The sequence below is a fragment of the Gracilinanus agilis genome, chromosome 5 (genome assembly GCF_016433145.1).
Source record: "Gracilinanus agilis isolate LMUSP501 chromosome 5, AgileGrace, whole genome shotgun sequence".
NCBI classification, from domain to species: domain Eukaryota; kingdom Metazoa; phylum Chordata; class Mammalia; order Didelphimorphia; family Didelphidae; genus Gracilinanus; species Gracilinanus agilis.
The window spans coordinates 205,493,444-205,511,588 of NC_058134.1; the positions used below are offsets into that span (position 1 = coordinate 205,493,444).

At 44.3% G+C, this 18,145-nt stretch overlaps 1 protein-coding gene across 2 annotated transcripts in view; it reads left to right on the plus strand.

Moving 5' to 3' along the window:
* Window positions 1–18,145, plus strand: part of IQSEC3 (IQ motif and Sec7 domain ArfGEF 3) — a 155,392-nt gene that overhangs the window by 126,627 nt on the left and 10,620 nt on the right. For both annotated transcript variants that reach the window (XM_044678205.1, XM_044678206.1), the window contains 6 exons: window positions 11,369–11,491; window positions 13,114–13,280; window positions 14,674–14,813; window positions 16,189–16,314; window positions 17,612–17,711; window positions 17,924–18,085. In XM_044678205.1, coding sequence (XP_044534140.1) covers window positions 11,369–11,491; window positions 13,114–13,280; window positions 14,674–14,813; window positions 16,189–16,314; window positions 17,612–17,711; window positions 17,924–18,085 — 818 coding nt within the window. The remainder of the gene's footprint in view (window positions 1–11,368; window positions 11,492–13,113; window positions 13,281–14,673; window positions 14,814–16,188; window positions 16,315–17,611; window positions 17,712–17,923; window positions 18,086–18,145) is intronic.

Below are 18,145 nucleotides of genomic sequence, written 5' to 3' on the forward strand. Positions count from 1 at the left end.
ATGGGAACTTTCAGGGGGGAGTACAGGATGAGTGTGTGTCGAGGTTGGGTAGAAGGAAGCTGGGGAAGGTGGGCAATAGGGGACTGCATCGTAATCTGTGGGGCATATGCCTCCAGGGTAGTCTGCCTTTTTATCCTTTGCCAGAGCCTCAAATATAAGACCAAATAAGAGCCCTTTCCTTCGATGAACCTTCTTTCTGCTCTAAAAAAGCTCCCATTTCTGTAGCATTTCAAGATTGACAAAGTACTTTCCTTACGCCTGTAAGGTAAGGTATGCACTATGACAATGATTATCCCTATTTCACAGATGAAGAAACTGAACCTCATTAGGCAGGTGAAATTCACTGCCAGTAAGTAGCAGAGCCGGGACTCAACCCCAAATCCTGGCTTTTTCCTCCCAGACCACATTGCTTTTCTCATCTCCACCTATCCTTGGATATAATGGATAGTTGCCATTTTTAGCATCTATGGCAGGCAGTGTGGTGTGGTAATAATAAGAATAACTCACCTTTATGTAGCATTTTGAGGTTTACAAAGTGATTTCCTCCCAAATGGCCAGAAATCCTTTCTCTGCCACTAATTCCTTTACCTGTGTGGTTTGTGGAAAATGTTTCCCCTCCCAGGGCGATTTGCATTTCAAAAGAAAACTAGAATGAGGCCAGAATCTGTCATAAGTGATAGAATTAGAGACCATTGAGAAGGGGAAGACTGTGCTAATATCCCCTTAAAAAATTGTAGCACCCTACATCACCAATTACCATGCCTGAGTCTAAGAAGGCCAGTCCTCTTTTCTGGTCAAGCCTGCATCAGCTGAATCCCCACTGGTGCAAAAAGGGAAAGCCTGGCAACTTCTGATTGGCATTTGAAGTCTTTCTTGAATCCTAATTTGGCTGAGGAATTCCTGAATTTTTCAGCAGCATTGTAGCTGTGAAGGAAGAATGATCTTTGCCTTGCCTCCCCCTCCAAACAATAAGCAAACTCCCAAACCCTCTCTTTCCTCAAATGAAGGGTTGGGGGTTTTCTTCCCACCCCCACCCCCCAAGAGATCTTCCCTCTGCTCTATAATCATTCTCCAAATAGCAGGCAGCTTCTCCAGAGTGATCTTTTCCTGGGTCTGACTGTTTGGCCAGATTTCACTTTTTTGAAAACTTTACAGCATTTTGTGAGTCTAGGCTAGTGAAAACTATGTCCCCGGTGATGGCATGTTTTAAACTAAATAGTGTGATTCAAGAACCTGAAAACCAAGACTCGCTTCTACCTCTTCGAAGAGTCAATGAATGAGTCTTCCATTCCAATGCTGGCTTGGTTTTTTTAAAAAATATGAATAACCCTGCCTTGAGCAAATGTTAATATGTTTCTGGCTAGAATCTCTTCCCCAGTTTCAATATGGATAAAGAGTTGCCTCTCTTCTCTCTCTTGATCTCTTCCCTCCTTAGGCACAAACCATTGGTATTGCTACCCACTCTCCAACTTTCTCTCTGCCACTTGTCACCTTTGTGACCTTGAGCAAGTCCCTTCCCTTTTCTGAGCCTCAGTTTTATCATTGGATTAGAGGTCCTCTGAGGTGCCTTTCAGCTCTGTGAGTCTTCATCTGTAAGCTAGATGCTGGCTTGCCATCAAAAAAGAAAAAAAAAACATCACTGAGATGATGGAATTCTTGTCAAACAGGCAAAGTCAGGAGTGCCGCTTCATTTACCTGCAGCACAGACTGACTCTGCACACAGATCACTGTTAACAAGCAATTTTATGCAAGACTATACCTGTTTGTACTAATACAGGAAACATCTGTGCTTATGTTTCCCAGCCCTTGTGGGATTTTTGCATAAACACATAGGAAAGGAATACCTAAAGGGGGGTCCTCACCCTAACCCAAGCCACTAATAATTCACATACAAATCAACTCAAACTCAGGAGACAGGCTCTGACATGCTCTGTCTGAGGCAGTCTAATTAGTGCACCTCAATTGCCTTATTTGCATATCCATCTGAAGGCAAAGTGTGGAATATGTCCAAGCTGTGCCACAGAAAACAGCCGGAGAATATTTGAGCTCCAAAGGACCTCAGAGGGCATCTCATCCAAGCTCTTTGCTTTATGAAATGAGGAACCTGGTCCGCAGAAGCCAGCCATTTGCCTATTGTCATGCCACCAAGGCCAGGTCTTGAACTCTGGGCTTCTGGTATGATTTCTGCTGCTTCTTGTATTCTCTTGTAATTCTCTTACCCTCCTTCCCCCCTCCCATCCCCCCAAGAATTCCTTCTGCCATCTTGGCAACAATGGTGTCCAGCTGTCTTGGGTGGGCCAGGCATGGGACAAAGTCTGCAAGATGGCTGGGTTGGAGGTTACTGGGTAGCATCCAAAGGCAGCTAAAAAGCTAAAAGCACTAAAGAGGAAGCCTCTTCCACAAGCCAAAGGGCAAAGGCTCCATGGCTGGTCCTCTAGAGACCCAGGGGCTGGGGTACAGCACCCAGGGGAGGGCTAAGTAGTGATCAGAAGGTCTGTGGCATGGAGTCAGAGGAATCCTCAAGAATACCATTTTGACAAAGACCAAGGAATTCCCAGGCATGGCCGTGGTCACAGGAGTGATTATATAAGACAATCTCAGCTGTTGCCCTGAGAACATTTCCTGTCACCCACACAGTATGAAGCATCTCCCTGACTACATCACAGGCTGCCCTCTTCTAAGCTGCCACTGTGAAGTCTCAGGAAGAGACAGCTCCCAGGTAGACGGCTTTGGCGTCAGACGGAACAAAAGAGAACAAAATGGCAGGCGTATTGCCTGCTAGTGCATTGGTAAATGTGCCAGCCACGCTGAGGGGAGCAGGCTCTTCCACATCCTGCCTCAGCAGGGCCATGGGGCATGTTCCTGATGGTCTGCCTGGGAGCTAATAACTTTTTTTCCCCCACTTCTTCTTGAGGAAGAAGGAGCACAATTGTGGCCCCCAAATCCTGCTTTGGGGTCAGGTATTTTCAAATCAATTCATGTTTAGTAGGTACATAACATGTGAAAGGTCCTGTGTTAGTTGGATTTATAAGGAGGAAAGACCACAGCCCCTGCCCTTAAGGCACATACTGTTTAGTGGGGGACAAGAATGATCCAGAAAAAAAATGCTCTGAGAAAATTCGAGGAGGGAAAGTTAACTTTCACCTAGGGCAGAGGTTCTTTTTTTTTTCATTTTCATTTTTAGTTTGAATATTTTCCCATATTTACATGTTTCATGTTCTTTCCCTCTCCTCAAGCCCCCCTATGCCCCCTTAGCTGATGCACAATTCCACTGGGTTTTACACGTATCATTGATCAATAGGGCAGAGGTTCTTAACCTTTTCTTGGGTCGTGGATCTCTTTGGGGCTCTGGTCCCTACACACCCCTTCTCAGAACAATGTTTTTAAATACATAAAACCAAATGTGTGATCTTGCAGAAGAAATCAATTATATTATAATTTCCCAGGAGGGGAGGGGAGTTGTCCGCAGGCCTCCATCCAGGAAGAGGCAGACTGGGGATTAGAAAGGATGTCTCCAGATTTGAGATCTAAGGCTTTTATTTACAGCTTACAGCTGAGCAAGCAAGCGAGGTCCCTGAAAAGAGCTGGGCTCACTTCTTTGAAATCTCCCCAAATCTTATCCTGCCCTCCTGGGGCCAGCATCCTTCCCTGCCTGCTGTTCCAACCTAGTGCTCCCAGAACAGTTCTGCCCCAATCCAGGCTCCTTCCCTCTCCTCCTTCTTCAAGGCCTTTCCCAGTAGCCAGGTATGCATGAGTAATACATTCAGTTCTTTGTGTCTTGTGGATTGGGGAGACTTTCCACCTGACTGTGCTTCCTAGATCCCAAGGCCCTACCACACGTGGCCTCTTGCCTCATTACTGAAGCTTTTAGCTGCAGCCCCAGGCTTACTGCATTGTCACCTGAGCAGAAGAGCTGGAAAATAGGCCATTGTGCTCCGATGAGTACATCTTCCTCACTTCCCTCCACCTCTGAACTCCCATCCACCATCACCCTCCCCTTCGCTGCCTGCCCCCCTACCCTGCAAATCCTGAATAGTGCAGCTGCTGGGGAAGCCAGTGCCTAGAGCTCTGTGGAGGCCACCCTGCCCAATGAGAGGAAGGGTATTTAATGTATCTGTGAACACAAAGGCCAAGGGAGAACAAGAGTGCAGAGAGATGAGCTTATGGCCGGGGGACAACGTGTGTTTGAGCTCTGTGCCGATAGGACAAGATAACGTGATGGAGTGGAAAAGGCACTGGGTCTGGGTCTGGTGGAAGGGACTTAGTCTGAATCAAGGCACTGCTGCTTATCTCAAGTGTGACCTTAGGCAGGCCACTTCCTAATGAGGATAACAACAGCTAACATTTACGCGGCACCTACTTGACACCAGGCATCTCATTTGATCCTCACGACAAATCTGGGCAATAGGTGCTATTATTATCCTTATTTTACAGATGAGGAAACTGAGGCAAGTAGAAGTTAAGTGATTTGCCCATTTCTGAGGGTAGAACTCTATTCACTGTATCATCTAGCCACTTCTTGTTTCTAGATTTCAATTTTCTCATACATAAAATTAAGTGTTCTCTCATGTTACTGTCCATGATTCTGAGATTCTGTCCCCAAAGGACCAAGGAAGTGAAGCTTCTTTCCCATTCTGGAGGAATAGCTAACACACTGAATGCCAGACTTAGGCTCCAAAGAATTTGGAGCATCAGGCTAAATCTTATCAGATGATATTTAATAGGCATAATCTGGGTTAAAAAATCAGCTTCACAAGTATAAGATAGGGAAAGCATGGTTAGATAAATTGACTGAAGATCTGAAGGCCTTAGTGGACCACAAGCTTCATATGAATCAGCCACAAAAGTTAATGTAGCCCACTAAAGCCTCCAGATCATTTTCAGACAATCTGATTTTGAGGCCAAATTATACCTATTGAATATCATCTTATTAGATTCAGCATATCTCACAAGATAAAAATCACATAAATCACGTAGTCCAGTTTTACCATTTGCCTTTCTTTTGGCTATGCTCTTTCATCTCTGGGTCCATGTCTTCTCTCACTTCTGCCATCTACCATCAGGAATTTAAAGTTCTCTTCTCTTTAGACCTGAGAGATATTGTCCAGGGAGTCCCTAGGAGAAAAGGTGGTCTTCTTGCTGAAAGACTACAGAATTAGCATAGCTTTACTCTTTACCCTATGAACTAGTTAATGGAGTCGTCACTTCTATCCTCTCCCCTCTCCTCATTTATATACCCTTCCACTCTGCAATCTTGTCCTGTCCTCTCCCCCCACCCCAAATTGATTCACCCCTAAAGAGACTATAGAGTGTTAGTCATGGGACTTTAGTTCTGCTCCTCTTCCTACCATGTTGCACTTGTAGATACCCTCCCTATCACCGTTTTCCTTTATTACTTTCCTGTCACTATCATGTCATCCCTATCAATACCCCAAGCAAATCTCAACTGTTTCTGCTTTTTTTCCTTGGCTATAACCAGAATCCTTTTCTGTCCATTTTCCCATGTCAAATGCCCAGACACATCGATTTTCATACTTGGCCAAAATTCTTGTCTCCACCACTATGAGGGAAATGGAAGACAAGAAAATGTCCTTGTTTTAGCCACAACTCTGTACTGGCAGAGTGATTCCAAGACAATCTAGCACTCTGCCCAAGGAAGCCATTGGGCTCTCAACTCTTGGTTGGCTAGAGCTTACAGGAGAGAGGAACCTCTCAGTCAAATCTAACTCCTTGGCTTCAGATCACCAATCTCCTCCTCTCAACGCACAGAGATCTCCAACGATTTCCCCTCTGGGCTGAATGGACTCACAAGTCCATTAGGATACCATGTGTAACCTAGTGCCTCTGCTTATCCTATAGCTCTGTGGAGATCAACGGCACAAAGTTAAGGGAGTGGGAAAGGAAGGAAAACAGGGCAATTTCTGATAATCTTGACACAGAAAATTGATTGATCCTCCTTTCTTCATCTAGAGGCAGTTAGGTGGATAGAGTGCTAAGACCAGAGTCACAAAGATCTGAGTTCAAATCCTAACTTCAGACATTTGCTAGCTGTGACTTTGGGCAAGTCACTTAACCTTTGTCTCCCTTAGTTTCCCGAACTAGAAAATGGAGATAATAATAGTGTCTACCTCCCAGGGTTGTTGTGAAGCTTCCACAAGACAGTCTTTGAAAGGCACTTTACAAGCCTTAAAGTGCTATAGAAATACTTTGATGATGGTAATGTTACTATTGCAATATAAGCATACAATAGTATAACCATACAATAGGCTACATTTTAAGGTTTGTTTATTTATTTATTTTTCCCAGTTACATGTAATAACAAATTTCCGCATCAGTTTTCCAAAGTCATATGATCCAAATTGTCTCCTTCCCTTCTTCCCTCCTCCATCCAGAGCTGGCAAGCAATTCAATCTGGGTCTAAAATAAAATTTTATTTTTTATTTGTTCGTTTGTTTGTTTGTTTGTTTTTCCATAGTTATGTGGTTCTTTTTCTCTCCCTCCCTTCCTCCCTATCCCTTCCTGGAGCTGACAGGCAATTTAACTGGGTTATACATGTATTAGTACTCAAAACCTACTTCCATATTATTCATTGTTGTAATAGAGTAATCTGTTAAACCCCAAAACCCAAATCCTATACCCATATAAACAAGTGATAAATTGTGTTTTTCTTCTGCATTTCTACTCCCACGGTTCTTTCTCTGGATGTGGATGGCATTCTTTCCCATAAGTCCCTCAGGATTGTCCTGGATTGCAATTGGTAGCAAAAACTGTTACTAGGGGGCAGCTGGGTAGCTCAGTGGAGTGAGAGTCAGGCCTAGAGACAGGAGGTCCTAGGTTCAAACCCGGCCTCAGCCACTTCCCAGTTGTGTGACCCTGGGCAAGTCACTTGACCCCCATTGCCTACCCTTACCACTCTCCCACCTATGAGACAATACACCGAAAGTACAAGGGTTTAAAAAAAAAACTGTTACTGTACAATGTTTTCCTGGTCCTGCTTATTTCACTCCTCCTCAGTTCATGGAGGTCTTTCCAGTTCTTTCTGAAATCCTCCAGTTCGTCATTCCTTATAGCACAATAGTATTCCATTACCATCTTAGACCACGATTTGTTCAGTCATTCCCCAAGGGAAGGACATCCCTTTCATTTTCCAATTTTTTGCCACCACAAAGAGCACGGCTATGAATATTTTGGTACAAAAAGAACCTTTCCCATTTTTAAAAAAATCTCTTTGGGATACAAACCCAGTAGCTGTATTGCTGGATCAAAAGGTATGCATTATTTTAAAGCCCTTTGGGCTTAATTAGGACAACATTTTAAAGAAAAGAATGTTATCTGTTCTTTTGAGAACTTCAGATTATCTAGTTCTACTATGACCCTCCCCCTAACACAAATACACAACTGAGGTTCGTAAAAGTAAAGCCGTAGTTTGTCCAAGGTCTGATCTGGTATAAAAAGGGCCATAAGATATGCTGGAGGAGGTGGAGCCAGAGGATGAAGGAAGACCTGGGCTTTCTTACTGGGCCTTTCCATACAGTTTCAGGGCACTGGCAGGGGAGGCAACTGAGGTTATGTCTGACCCCCACTCTTGTATCTGTTCCTCCCTCTTAACCTTTGTCTCATCCCTTCTTTTCCTGTCTTCTCCATAGTTTATTCTGCTCTTATATTTAGGCAGAGGACATAACCCTAACCCACAGAACCTTCCCAAGGTGGGCGATTTTGCATACCAAGAAATTCTGCTTTGAAACAGCTTATGTGTCTATGGTCAGTCACAAGCTCTTTGAATCTCCCCATTTCCTGATTTATAAAATGAGGGAGCTGGACTAGATGACCTCTAGGGTCCCTTAAAATTCAAAATCTATGAATCCTGCAAAATTCTGGACTGCTTGACAGAGATTCTTGGGGTTCAGGCCCATGATATTTTCTTTTTCTCCCCTAGAAAAGGGCCAAGGTTAAATGGGAAAAGCTGGGCATGCCTAATATGGGAAAGGGGGCAAAACGTCTTGTGAAAAGAACAATGAATTTTTGAATCAGAAGACATGGGCTTGAGGCATAGCCCTATCACTTACTGCCCTGTGACCATGGGCAAGTCTCATAACATTCTAGGGACTTAGTTTCCACATCTGTAAAAAAAAAAAGGGGGGGGTAGATTAGATGAGCTCCAAGGCCCCTTCCAGCACTAGATTTTGTCAGCCAGGGAAGGGAAGACAGGTGAGTCTGGCGCAGAGCCATAATTTCTTGTCAAACCAGAGAGCTCAGTCTAGCTTGACAGAGCCTCTGGCAATCATGTGGGACTATAAAAATAACCAAAGGAAAGAAGATTGGAGGGGAAAGTAGGCTGGGGTAAGAGAGGGGAGAGGAGCACACAGCTCTTAGAGCTTCTTCAGCACCATAAAGTACCTTTAATGGCTCCTGTGATCAGCTTTGGATTGAAGGAAAAGAGAAATCAGGCAGGCAAACAAACAGTTCTCCATGGATGGCTCATCTTGCTTCTTGGGACCTGGATTCTTCCTTCTTGGGGAACAGACTGCAGGCAGAGGCATCCCCAGGCTGGAGCAAAGAGCCCTTTCTGCAAGAACTCTCTCACCCTGAAGCAGTTGGGGAAGAGGCTAGAGATCACAGGATCCTAGGATTTAAAACTGGGAGAGATCCAAGAAATCCACCCTTTCTCATGTATATATATGTGTATGTGTATGTGCGTGTATGCATATATGTGCCTATATATGTGTGATAGGTATCTGCAGGAAAAGGTAGAAGAAGAAAGGGCATTTGAAGGGATCAAAGAAGGAATATCATGCCAGGGGAAATGGGATATACAAGAGAACTCCCTAAGACAGAGTACCTGCTTTACAGCTCTGCCCACGGCTACCCCTACCCAGAATAGCTCCTATTTACCCAGAAGCCTGAGGAATGAGTGTGGACTAAGATCTGGTCACAGTTCTTAGATGTGCCCAATATGTGTGAGGAAGGGGGTGGAGGTAGGACAGCGCCCAAAGGAGAAACCAAAACCCAAACCAGAGGGGAAAAAAACAAGGCAGGGGATGGTAGATGATTAATAATAATAGTTAACATTTATAGAAATGAATTTTAAGGTTTGCAAAGCACTTTACAAACATTAACTCATTTCATCCTCACAGAAAAACCCTGGGAAATGGCTGCTATCATTATCGCCATTCTAGAGATGTAGAAACTGAGGCAGGGAGGTTGTGTCCTGACCACATTTACATAGCTAGTCCAAAGCAGATTTGAACTCCAGGTCAAGATAGAGTTATCCACCTCATTACCTAGCTACCTCTAATTACAGGTAGAAAGATACAGGTAGATAAGGTAGAAAGAATAATCACAGTAAAACTCCTACCTATAGCATGCTAAGTTTTGCCAGCTACTTTCTTCTCAACAATTCTATAAGGTAAAAACCATCATCTTATCTTGTCCCCATTTTGCAGATAAGAAAACTGGGGCTCAATGCAAGACACATGGCTTGCTTGGGGTTATGCAGCTAGTAAGTGGTAGAATGGGATCTGAATTCAAATCTTCCTACCATTCCAGTCAAATTTCAGAGCTCATCGGTCTTCCCCATCAGCCCTGACAAATGGCGAACTAGTCTCTTCTTGAAGACTTCTGGTCATTAGAAATAGCTCGTGTTACAAAGTGCTAGAAATAGCTGCTGCCAAGGCAGCCCATTCCACCTGGGGCTTCGAGCTCTGATTGTTAGGGAGGTTTTTGGTTTTTTCCTTTGATGACATCAAGCCTCACTCTACCCTTCTGCAACCTGTCCTCATTGTTCCTCACTCTACCGTCATTTCAAATATGTTTCATGTCAACAGGTGGCAGCTATTTAAATACCTGAAAATAGCAGTCAGGTCAGAAGAGCTGGCTCTGCCACGAATGTGATATATTCTCCAGGGCAAAGAATTTCCAGTCTCTGAGCCTCAGTTTCCTTGTCTGTATAATAAAAGAGTTGAACTAGGCTCCTAGAATGTATTTATTGAAGAATCCTCACCTTCCATCTTAGAATCAATACTGTGGATTGGTTCCAAGGCAGAAGAGTGGTAAGGGTTAGATCAGTGATTCCCAAACTTTTTTGCCCTACCACTCCCTTTCCAGAAAAAATATTACTTAGTGCCCCCTGTCACATACTATCACCCCCCCTTACATTTATTCACTGTCCCTAAATGCACCTGTGGCCATCACAGCCTCCCTGGATTGCTGCAGCACCCACCAGGGGGTGGTGGTGCCCACTTTGGGAATCACTGGGTTAGATAATGGGGTCAAGTGACTTGCCCAAGGTCACACAGTTGGGGCAGACTCATAGAATTTAGAACTGGACCGTAGATATCACCTAGTCCAACCCTCTTTATAATAATAGCATTTACATATTATTATTACATTAAAAAAATAACAGCCATAAAATCAGGGCAAAAAGTATCAAAGAAAAAGTATCAAAGAAAAACCAATCCAAAACAGAGAATGTTTATATTAGCACACACATATAATTCACATATTTTGAAACAAATTGTTAACCAGTTTATGATTTAGCACCATTTTTGTGCATTTGTTTATTTAAATGTTTTCTGGTGAATCTATATGAATCTTTTGAAATTTTATTTTTGAAATTAATTTTGAAAATTTTTGAAAATTTTGAAGTTATTTTGATTAATTTTGAAAATTTAAAAATAATAATTAAATAGCCCTTAAAGGTTTACAAAACACTTTCTATACATTATCAAACATGATCCTCACGACAACCCGGTGAGGTGGGTACAACAGGTATTCTTGGTACCATTTTTGTAAAAGAGGGGCCTTGAGGTCAGAGAAGTTGAGGCCCTTGACTAGACATCTAGTAAATAGAAGACGGTGGGGTTTGAACCCAGATCATCGGACTCTATCCTCAAATGGAAGTCTCTTTCCAATTAGGGCATTTCTGTTTCTGGAATTCTCTGTTCCAGAAGGACTATTTCATCTGCACATGCCCATCACCTAACACAGCAGCTGGAATATAGACCCTTAAAAAATTCTCATTGATTGTTGAATTCTGTGGAGGCTTTTGTGTTCTGTACAGGGCCTTCCTGGTCACTGACTGATCTCTGTTTGGCTTTGGAGAGGATGATGGGGTCACGGGGAGGGATTCAAGAGAGATTCATGGCAGACCTCGGACGCACGGGCTCTCTTCTCTTTCATTCCCCAGGCCCCCAGCCATTGGCTTTCAAAGTTAACTCCTACGAGCTGGGATGGGGCTCTCCCCAGGGAGGGGAGAGGTCACTCTGTACCCCACATGGGACTCTTAGCTTAACGGGTGGTGAGACATTTGGCAGGATGGGACCTGTGCTGACCGTCTCCCTTTCCTGCCCTGTCTCTGCCCCCTCCTTAGCTGTGTGGTGGATGAAATGGACTTCTCCAACATGGAGTTAGATGAGGCTCTGAGGAAATTCCAGGCCCATATCCGGGTCCAAGGGGAGGCCCAGAAGGTGGAGCGGCTCATCGAAGCTTTCAGGTAGGAATGACCGCCAGCTCTGATCCCAGCCCCTATTTCACTCCCACTGACTATGGCAAGGAAAATCCTGTGGGAGGGGGACAGAAGGAAGAGCCTCAGAGAGAGGGAAATGAGCCACCATTTGGGGGCTCTAGAGGAGGAGGAGGAAGAAGAGGTCAAACTCTGTTGCATCGGTACCTTGGGTATGAGAGAGGGGGAGTGTCATCCCGACCTTCTCCAGCTCCCATCCTGCAGGGCTTATCCATGGCCAGCTGCCTATGGGCCAAATGCTTATTGGAACACTGCATGCAGAACTCTGAGCTGGGGACTGAGGGAGAGTGAAGTTTAGCTGCCCTCGTGGAGCTTAGCGTCTGGCACAGAGGTGCCACGTGGTGCAGTGTGTGAGAGCACAGTGTGAATAGAGGGCTGGACTCCTTCCAGAGTTCAAATCCAGCCTCAGACACATATTAGCGGGGTGACCCTGGGCAAATCAATTAACACTACATTTTCCTCATCTCTAAAGTGAGTTGAAGAAGGAAATGACAAACTACTTCAGAATCCTTAATTTTTTTTTTTTTTACTTTTCATCTTAGAATCAATATGAGGTATCTATTCCAAGGCAAAAGAGCAGTAAGGGCCAGGCAATGGGGATTAAGTGACTTGCCCAGGGTCACACAGGGAAGAAGTATCTGAGGTCAGATTTGAACCCAGGTCTTCCTTACTCCAGGCCTGTCTCTCTATCCCCCCTGACTCCCATTGCCCCTCACTCTAGTATCTTTGCCAAGAAAACTCTAAATGGGTCTTAGAGAGCCAGACGTGGCTGAAAACAACTGAATAACAAGTGTAACAGGGGGTTAAGGTACCAACCCAGATATTTATGCCATACAATATTGCCTACAGATGCATTATAAGGATAAAAACACAGAGCTATAATTTGTACCAATTAGAACAATCAGGGAAAATTTCATAGAGATGGGAGGTTCTGGGTTCAAATCTGGCCTCAGATAAACTTCCTAGCTGTGTGACCCTGGGTAAGTCACTTAACCCCCATTGCCTAGCCCTTCCCATTCTTCTGCCTTAGAGCCAAGACATAGCATTGAGTCTACGATGGAAGGTGAGGGTTTAAAAATAATAATAACAATATGACCAAAGGCATGAAGGCTCAAGAGTCCTCTGGGGCATGTCAAGGAGTATAAGAAATGATCCCCTCTTCCTGGAGTATCTAGTCTAGTTAGGGAGACAAAAGTAATACATAATAAAGGATAATTAACAATGAATAATCAACCAAGCATTCTCTCCACATATATGTATGTGTGTGTATATATATACATTCTACATAGACAATATGCTAATAAATTCATGAGTGTCTATCCATCACACACACATTATATATTACACATATGCATCTGCACACACATCTTTGTATTTCTATATATTTGTGCCATGTGAGTATTACGAAGACTAAGTGCTCAGGGTGAGAGGAGAGCCTACCCTGGGTCAGATACCTTGGGCTTCTATTCCACTGATGCTGCGCCATTTTGGGGAAGTTCTTTCAAACGCACACCTTTCCTCACCTGCTGTAGCTTAAGGAGAAAGAGGAGGATGGGAAGTGTCAGTGGGCATGTTCTCTCTGTTTCCCCAAGCCAGCGCTACTGCATGTGCAATCCCGAGGTGGTCCAACAGTTCCACAATCCTGACACCATCTTTATCCTGGCCTTTGCCATCATCCTCCTCAACACGGACATGTACAGCCCCAATATCAAGCCTGACCGGAAGATGATGCTGGAAGACTTCATCCGGAACCTGAGAGGTAAGAGAAGAGTGGGGAGGCTGTTGTCTTAGCCCTGTTCTATAAAGGGTTAACTCCAAGGGAATGGTTGGGGATTTGTACAGGGAGGTGCATCCCCTGAATGTGCCCTTCCCTGAGTGGGGACAAGCACTGAGTCTCCTTGTGTCTTTTACTCAATGATATTGAGGCTACCTCCACGAAGCAGCCCTTGTGCTGCCGGATCCTGATCCAAAATGTCCAAGGACCATCTTCCTGACCCTCTTCAGATACAGATTCCTACTACAGGCCATTGGACAAATGACACCCCCCCCCATTCCCTCCATTGCAGCTGACCTTTTTAGATGCTGAGTTTTGTCAGTATAAACCAAAAGCCTCCTAGCTCTCCCTTATATTTGTGACTTTGGACAAATTATTCCACCTCTCCAAATTTTAGTCTCCTCATCTTTAAAATAAAGGAGGGGCATCTAGGTAGTACAATGGATAGAACACTAGGCCTGGGGTTGGGAGAAGCTGGGATTAAAGTATGGTTTCAGATACCTCCTAGCTGTGTGACCTTGGACAAGTCACTTAATCCCAATTGCTTAGCCCTTTCTGCTCTTCCGTCTTAGAATTGATACTAAGATAGAAGGAAAGGGTTTAAAAAATAAAAAAAATAAAAATTCTGACATTCCCTTCCACCTCTAACATTCTGTGACTCTGAGTGCCACGAGTCCCATCTTATTTAAGCCAGGCTAATAGACAGTGCCATGAAGCCTACAGCCCTTAACTCTAATATTGAGCCTGAGTGCCAAGTACCAAGTTTCAGCTCATTTAAGCCAGAGTAACAGATAGACAGTTTCATGAAGTCTACCAGCCCTAATTAATATTGTGAGTCTGAGTGCCACCAAATCCCAAATCTCATTTCATGTGAGCCAGACTAAAGGATAATTTCATGAAGTCTACCAGCCCTGACTCTTCTCAACTGCTGCTGATCCACATAACTAGAACACCTAATAGAGGAGAACCAAAAGATACCTGCCTGCCGCAGTCTTGGGATTGGTGGGGGGTGGGGGTGGTTCATTTTACTCTTTATTCCTTGCTTGCAAGAGTTTGGCTTCTTTCAGGACAAGGACAAAGCCTTTTAGTCTGGTTGACTTTAGAACCATCCTATTTTACCTACAGAAAGGCTAGGATCAGGCTTTATGAGAGGAAGGAATACCTAAAGACTGGCTGTCCCATGAAAGGGCTAGGGGGCTGCCTTATAGAAATGATGCTGTTGTCCTTTATCCTTTCTGGAAACTCAGTGGCAGTAGCCAAGCCTTCTTGTTTTCCTCCACAACAAAGCACTTGCCCTGGTTGAAGAGAATATAATCCTCATCAAAGGTGTCCTCCTTGCTTAGATCATCGCCGGTCCTGTTATATCTTGTTTTGACAGGTGTGGATGATGGCGCTGACATACCCCGAGAGCTGGTGGTGGGCATCTATGAAAGAATCCAACAGAAGGAACTGAAATCCAATGAGGACCACGTCACCTATGTTACCAAGGTGGAGAAGTCCATTGTGGGCATGAAGACAGTAAGTCTCGACCCCCGAACAACCAGACCGCAAATACAGAAGAAGTATTTGCTCTGCCCCGGGGACTCTTTTCTCCTTTTGTTGCTGCTTCTTCCCCTGATGTCTCTTGCTTCCTCTCTCCTGTGATTGAGTCCTCTTCTCCTCCCTTTTGCTTTCTCTTACCTTCTCTCATCTCCTCCCATCCAGTCTTGCTGGGCCCTGAAACAAGACAAACTGAGATGAAATGCTTCTTGGGGGTTCAGGAGTTTGGGTCCTTGGGATATATGGCTATGGAATCTCCTTCCCTGAGACAGGATGAATTCTTGTTGTTCTAAGACAATTTTAATGTGATCTGGAGGTTGGGGGCTGGGAGGGAGATGATGGGTTAGGAAGAAATGCTTCACCCAAAGGAATAAATCCCAGCTGCTCCAAGTCTCCTTGAGATTAGAAGTTTTGTAGTGGAATGAAAAAATGCTTCACTGCAGTTCTGATCTTGACATCACTGGATTTGAGTTCAAGTCCAAAGACGGCCATTTATTACCTGTGTGACCTTGGACAATTCATGTGACTCCTCAATTTTCTTCCTCTATAGAAAGGAAGGAATAAGTATTTATTAAATGCCTACTATATGTCAGGCACTGTGCTAAGGACTTTATAAATATTATCTCATTTTTTTCTTACAACAAACCTCAGCAGTAGGTGTTATTTTTATATCCATTTATAGCTGAAGAAACCATGGTGGTCAAAAGCAATTGTTAAATGAGAATGTTAGACTAGAGGACTTAATGGGTCCTTTCCAGCTCTAAAATTCTATGATCCTGCAATCCTTCATCTGGTGTAGTGGAGAGATCACTGGCATGAGTTTAATCCCAGATTTGCCACTAATTAGCTATGTGACCTTGGGAAAGTCACTTTGCCTTTGTTTCTTCATCTATCAAAATAAGGGATTGAACTATATGATTTGTTCCCTCTAACATTCTGTGAATCTATCTTCTGTGAAGGATAGGTTCATCAGAAAAAGGAAACACATCCTGCCCTCCTCCTTGGCTTTATTCTCTCCTCTCAATAAATTCTTTCCTCTGGTGTATCCCCCATGCTCTATAGTAGAGGCATTTGGTTTCCAGAGAGTTGAACATGGCAGAGTAGAAAAAATACTGACTTGGAATCAAAAGTCTTGGACTCACATCTTTGCTCTTCACTATGTTTGTGACTTTGGACAAATCATAAACCTTTCTGAGCCTCAATTTCCCCATCTTTAAAATGAGAGAGTTTGAATCTAAAGGTCCCTTCCAGCTCTAATATTCTGTGAGTCTGAGTCTGTAATCAGGGCCTGTTCCTTCCTCCTTTTCTCTCCCTCCATCCCTGTTCTGACATCCTTCCCATCCTCTCTGCCCAGGTGCTGTCAGTCCCACACCGACGCCTGGTCTGCTGTAGCCGACTCTTTGAAGTCACTGATGTGAACAAGCTCCAGAAGCAGGCAGCTCATCAAAGGGAGGTGTTCCTCTTCAATGACCTGCTGGTGGTGAGAAGAATGGATCATCGCTTAGGGGGGCAATAGTGGAGCAGGGTGGCCATTTTGTTTCTTGCGTCTCCCTCCTTCCCTCCCTCTCTCTCTCTGTCCTTCTCCCCTTCCCTGCCTCTTTCCCTCCCTTTTTCTCTCTGTCTCTCTTTCCTATTCCCTCTCTTTCTCCCTCCCTCTTTCTCTCAAGCCTTCCCTCCTTCCCTCTCTCTCCCTCCCTTTCTCCTTCCTTCCCTCCCTTCCTCTCCATCTCCTTTCTCTCTCTCCCCCTCCCTCCCTTTCTTCCTCTCTCTTTTTCTCTCTCTCCCTTCCTCTCTCTTCTCCCCCCTCTCTTTTTCCCTCCCTCCCTCTCTCTCTCTCTCTTCCCCTCTCTTTATTCTCTTCTGTCTCTCATTCTTCCTCCCTTCTTAACTGTCTCTTCCCTTCACCCTTTCATTCTTTCATTCTCCTTTCCTCCCTCATCCTTTCTAGTTTGTCTGCTATAACCATGTTATTCCATATGTGCATATAGAAGTCTAAATGTGTGTATGCATATATATACATAAAAAGCTCCCGACATTTAGAACTCTTTAAAGTGGCATGGACTGCCTCAGGATTTAGGAGGAGTTCTCCATCACTGCTGGTCCTTGATCAGAGACTAGATAGCCATTTGTTGTGGGTGTTTTGTGGGAATTCCTACATGGACTTAAACAGGAATCTCCACTAAAACATCTCCAACAAGTGGTCATCATCCAGTCTCCAACTGTAGACCAGAAGTGACAGAGAGCTCTTCTGAGCCACCTCATGCCAGCTGTTAAACTAAAGGACCTTCAACATCTCTTCTACAATTTGGGAATTCTGTGATAAGAGATTATGCTTTAGCTGGCTTTCCCCCAGGAAAGGAGGCTGGGGGCAACATGAGATCCATTTCTCCAATCTAAGGGAGGAATTTTCTCTCCAGCTCAACTGCCAGCCCCGTCCTCCTTTCCATTTGGTGAAAGTGCCCCATTCATTATTCCCAATAAAGAAATTTACACTTGGAAGGAGGAAGAAGTGTCCTAAAGGTCTCAGATCAGAATAGATGGTGGGGCTGGGAAGGTGGCTTGGGCCTTGGAAATGCTGGTTCCCCTAACTTTGGTGCATGTGTGTGTGTGTGTGTGTGCACTCATGTATGTGTTTCTGTGTGTATATATTTACTTTTATATGTATATCTCTATGTTTGGCTATATCTTGTCTTATATGCATTCTGTCATATACACACATGTATACATCTGTTTATTTGTGTGTGTCTGTGTGTGTATCTGACTTTTTTCTTGGGCAGATCCTCAAGCTTTGCCCAAAGAAGAAGACCTCCTCCACGTACACTTTCTGCAAGTCCGTGGGCCTGCTAGGGATGCAGTTCCATCTTTTTGAGAATGAGTGTAAGTCTGTCTTGGACCCAGAGATGATGACAGTGGGTGGTAGTTTCAGGGGATGTATAGGGGAGGGAAAAGGGGGCAGGTAACTCCTGAGATTACTTTCTAGGGGCAGAGGGCAAGACCTGCAAAAAGGTCTGGTCTCTCTGACTACCCCAGGCTCAGGCATCCTGTTTTCCTGTCTCACCAAAAGTGGGTGTCCCATATTCATTTTTCAGATCATTCCCACGGCATCACACTGGTGACCCCAGTGTCAGGTTCAGAAAAGAAGCAGGTATTACATTTCTGTGCCCTGGGCTCAGAGGAGATGCAGAAGTTTGTGGAAGATTTGAAAGAATCCATTGCTGAGGTCACAGAGCTGGAGCAGATCCGAATTGAATGTAAAGTTACTCATGTATTCCTAGATTGGAGGGGCTGGGGGGAAGAAATAAGATGTGTGG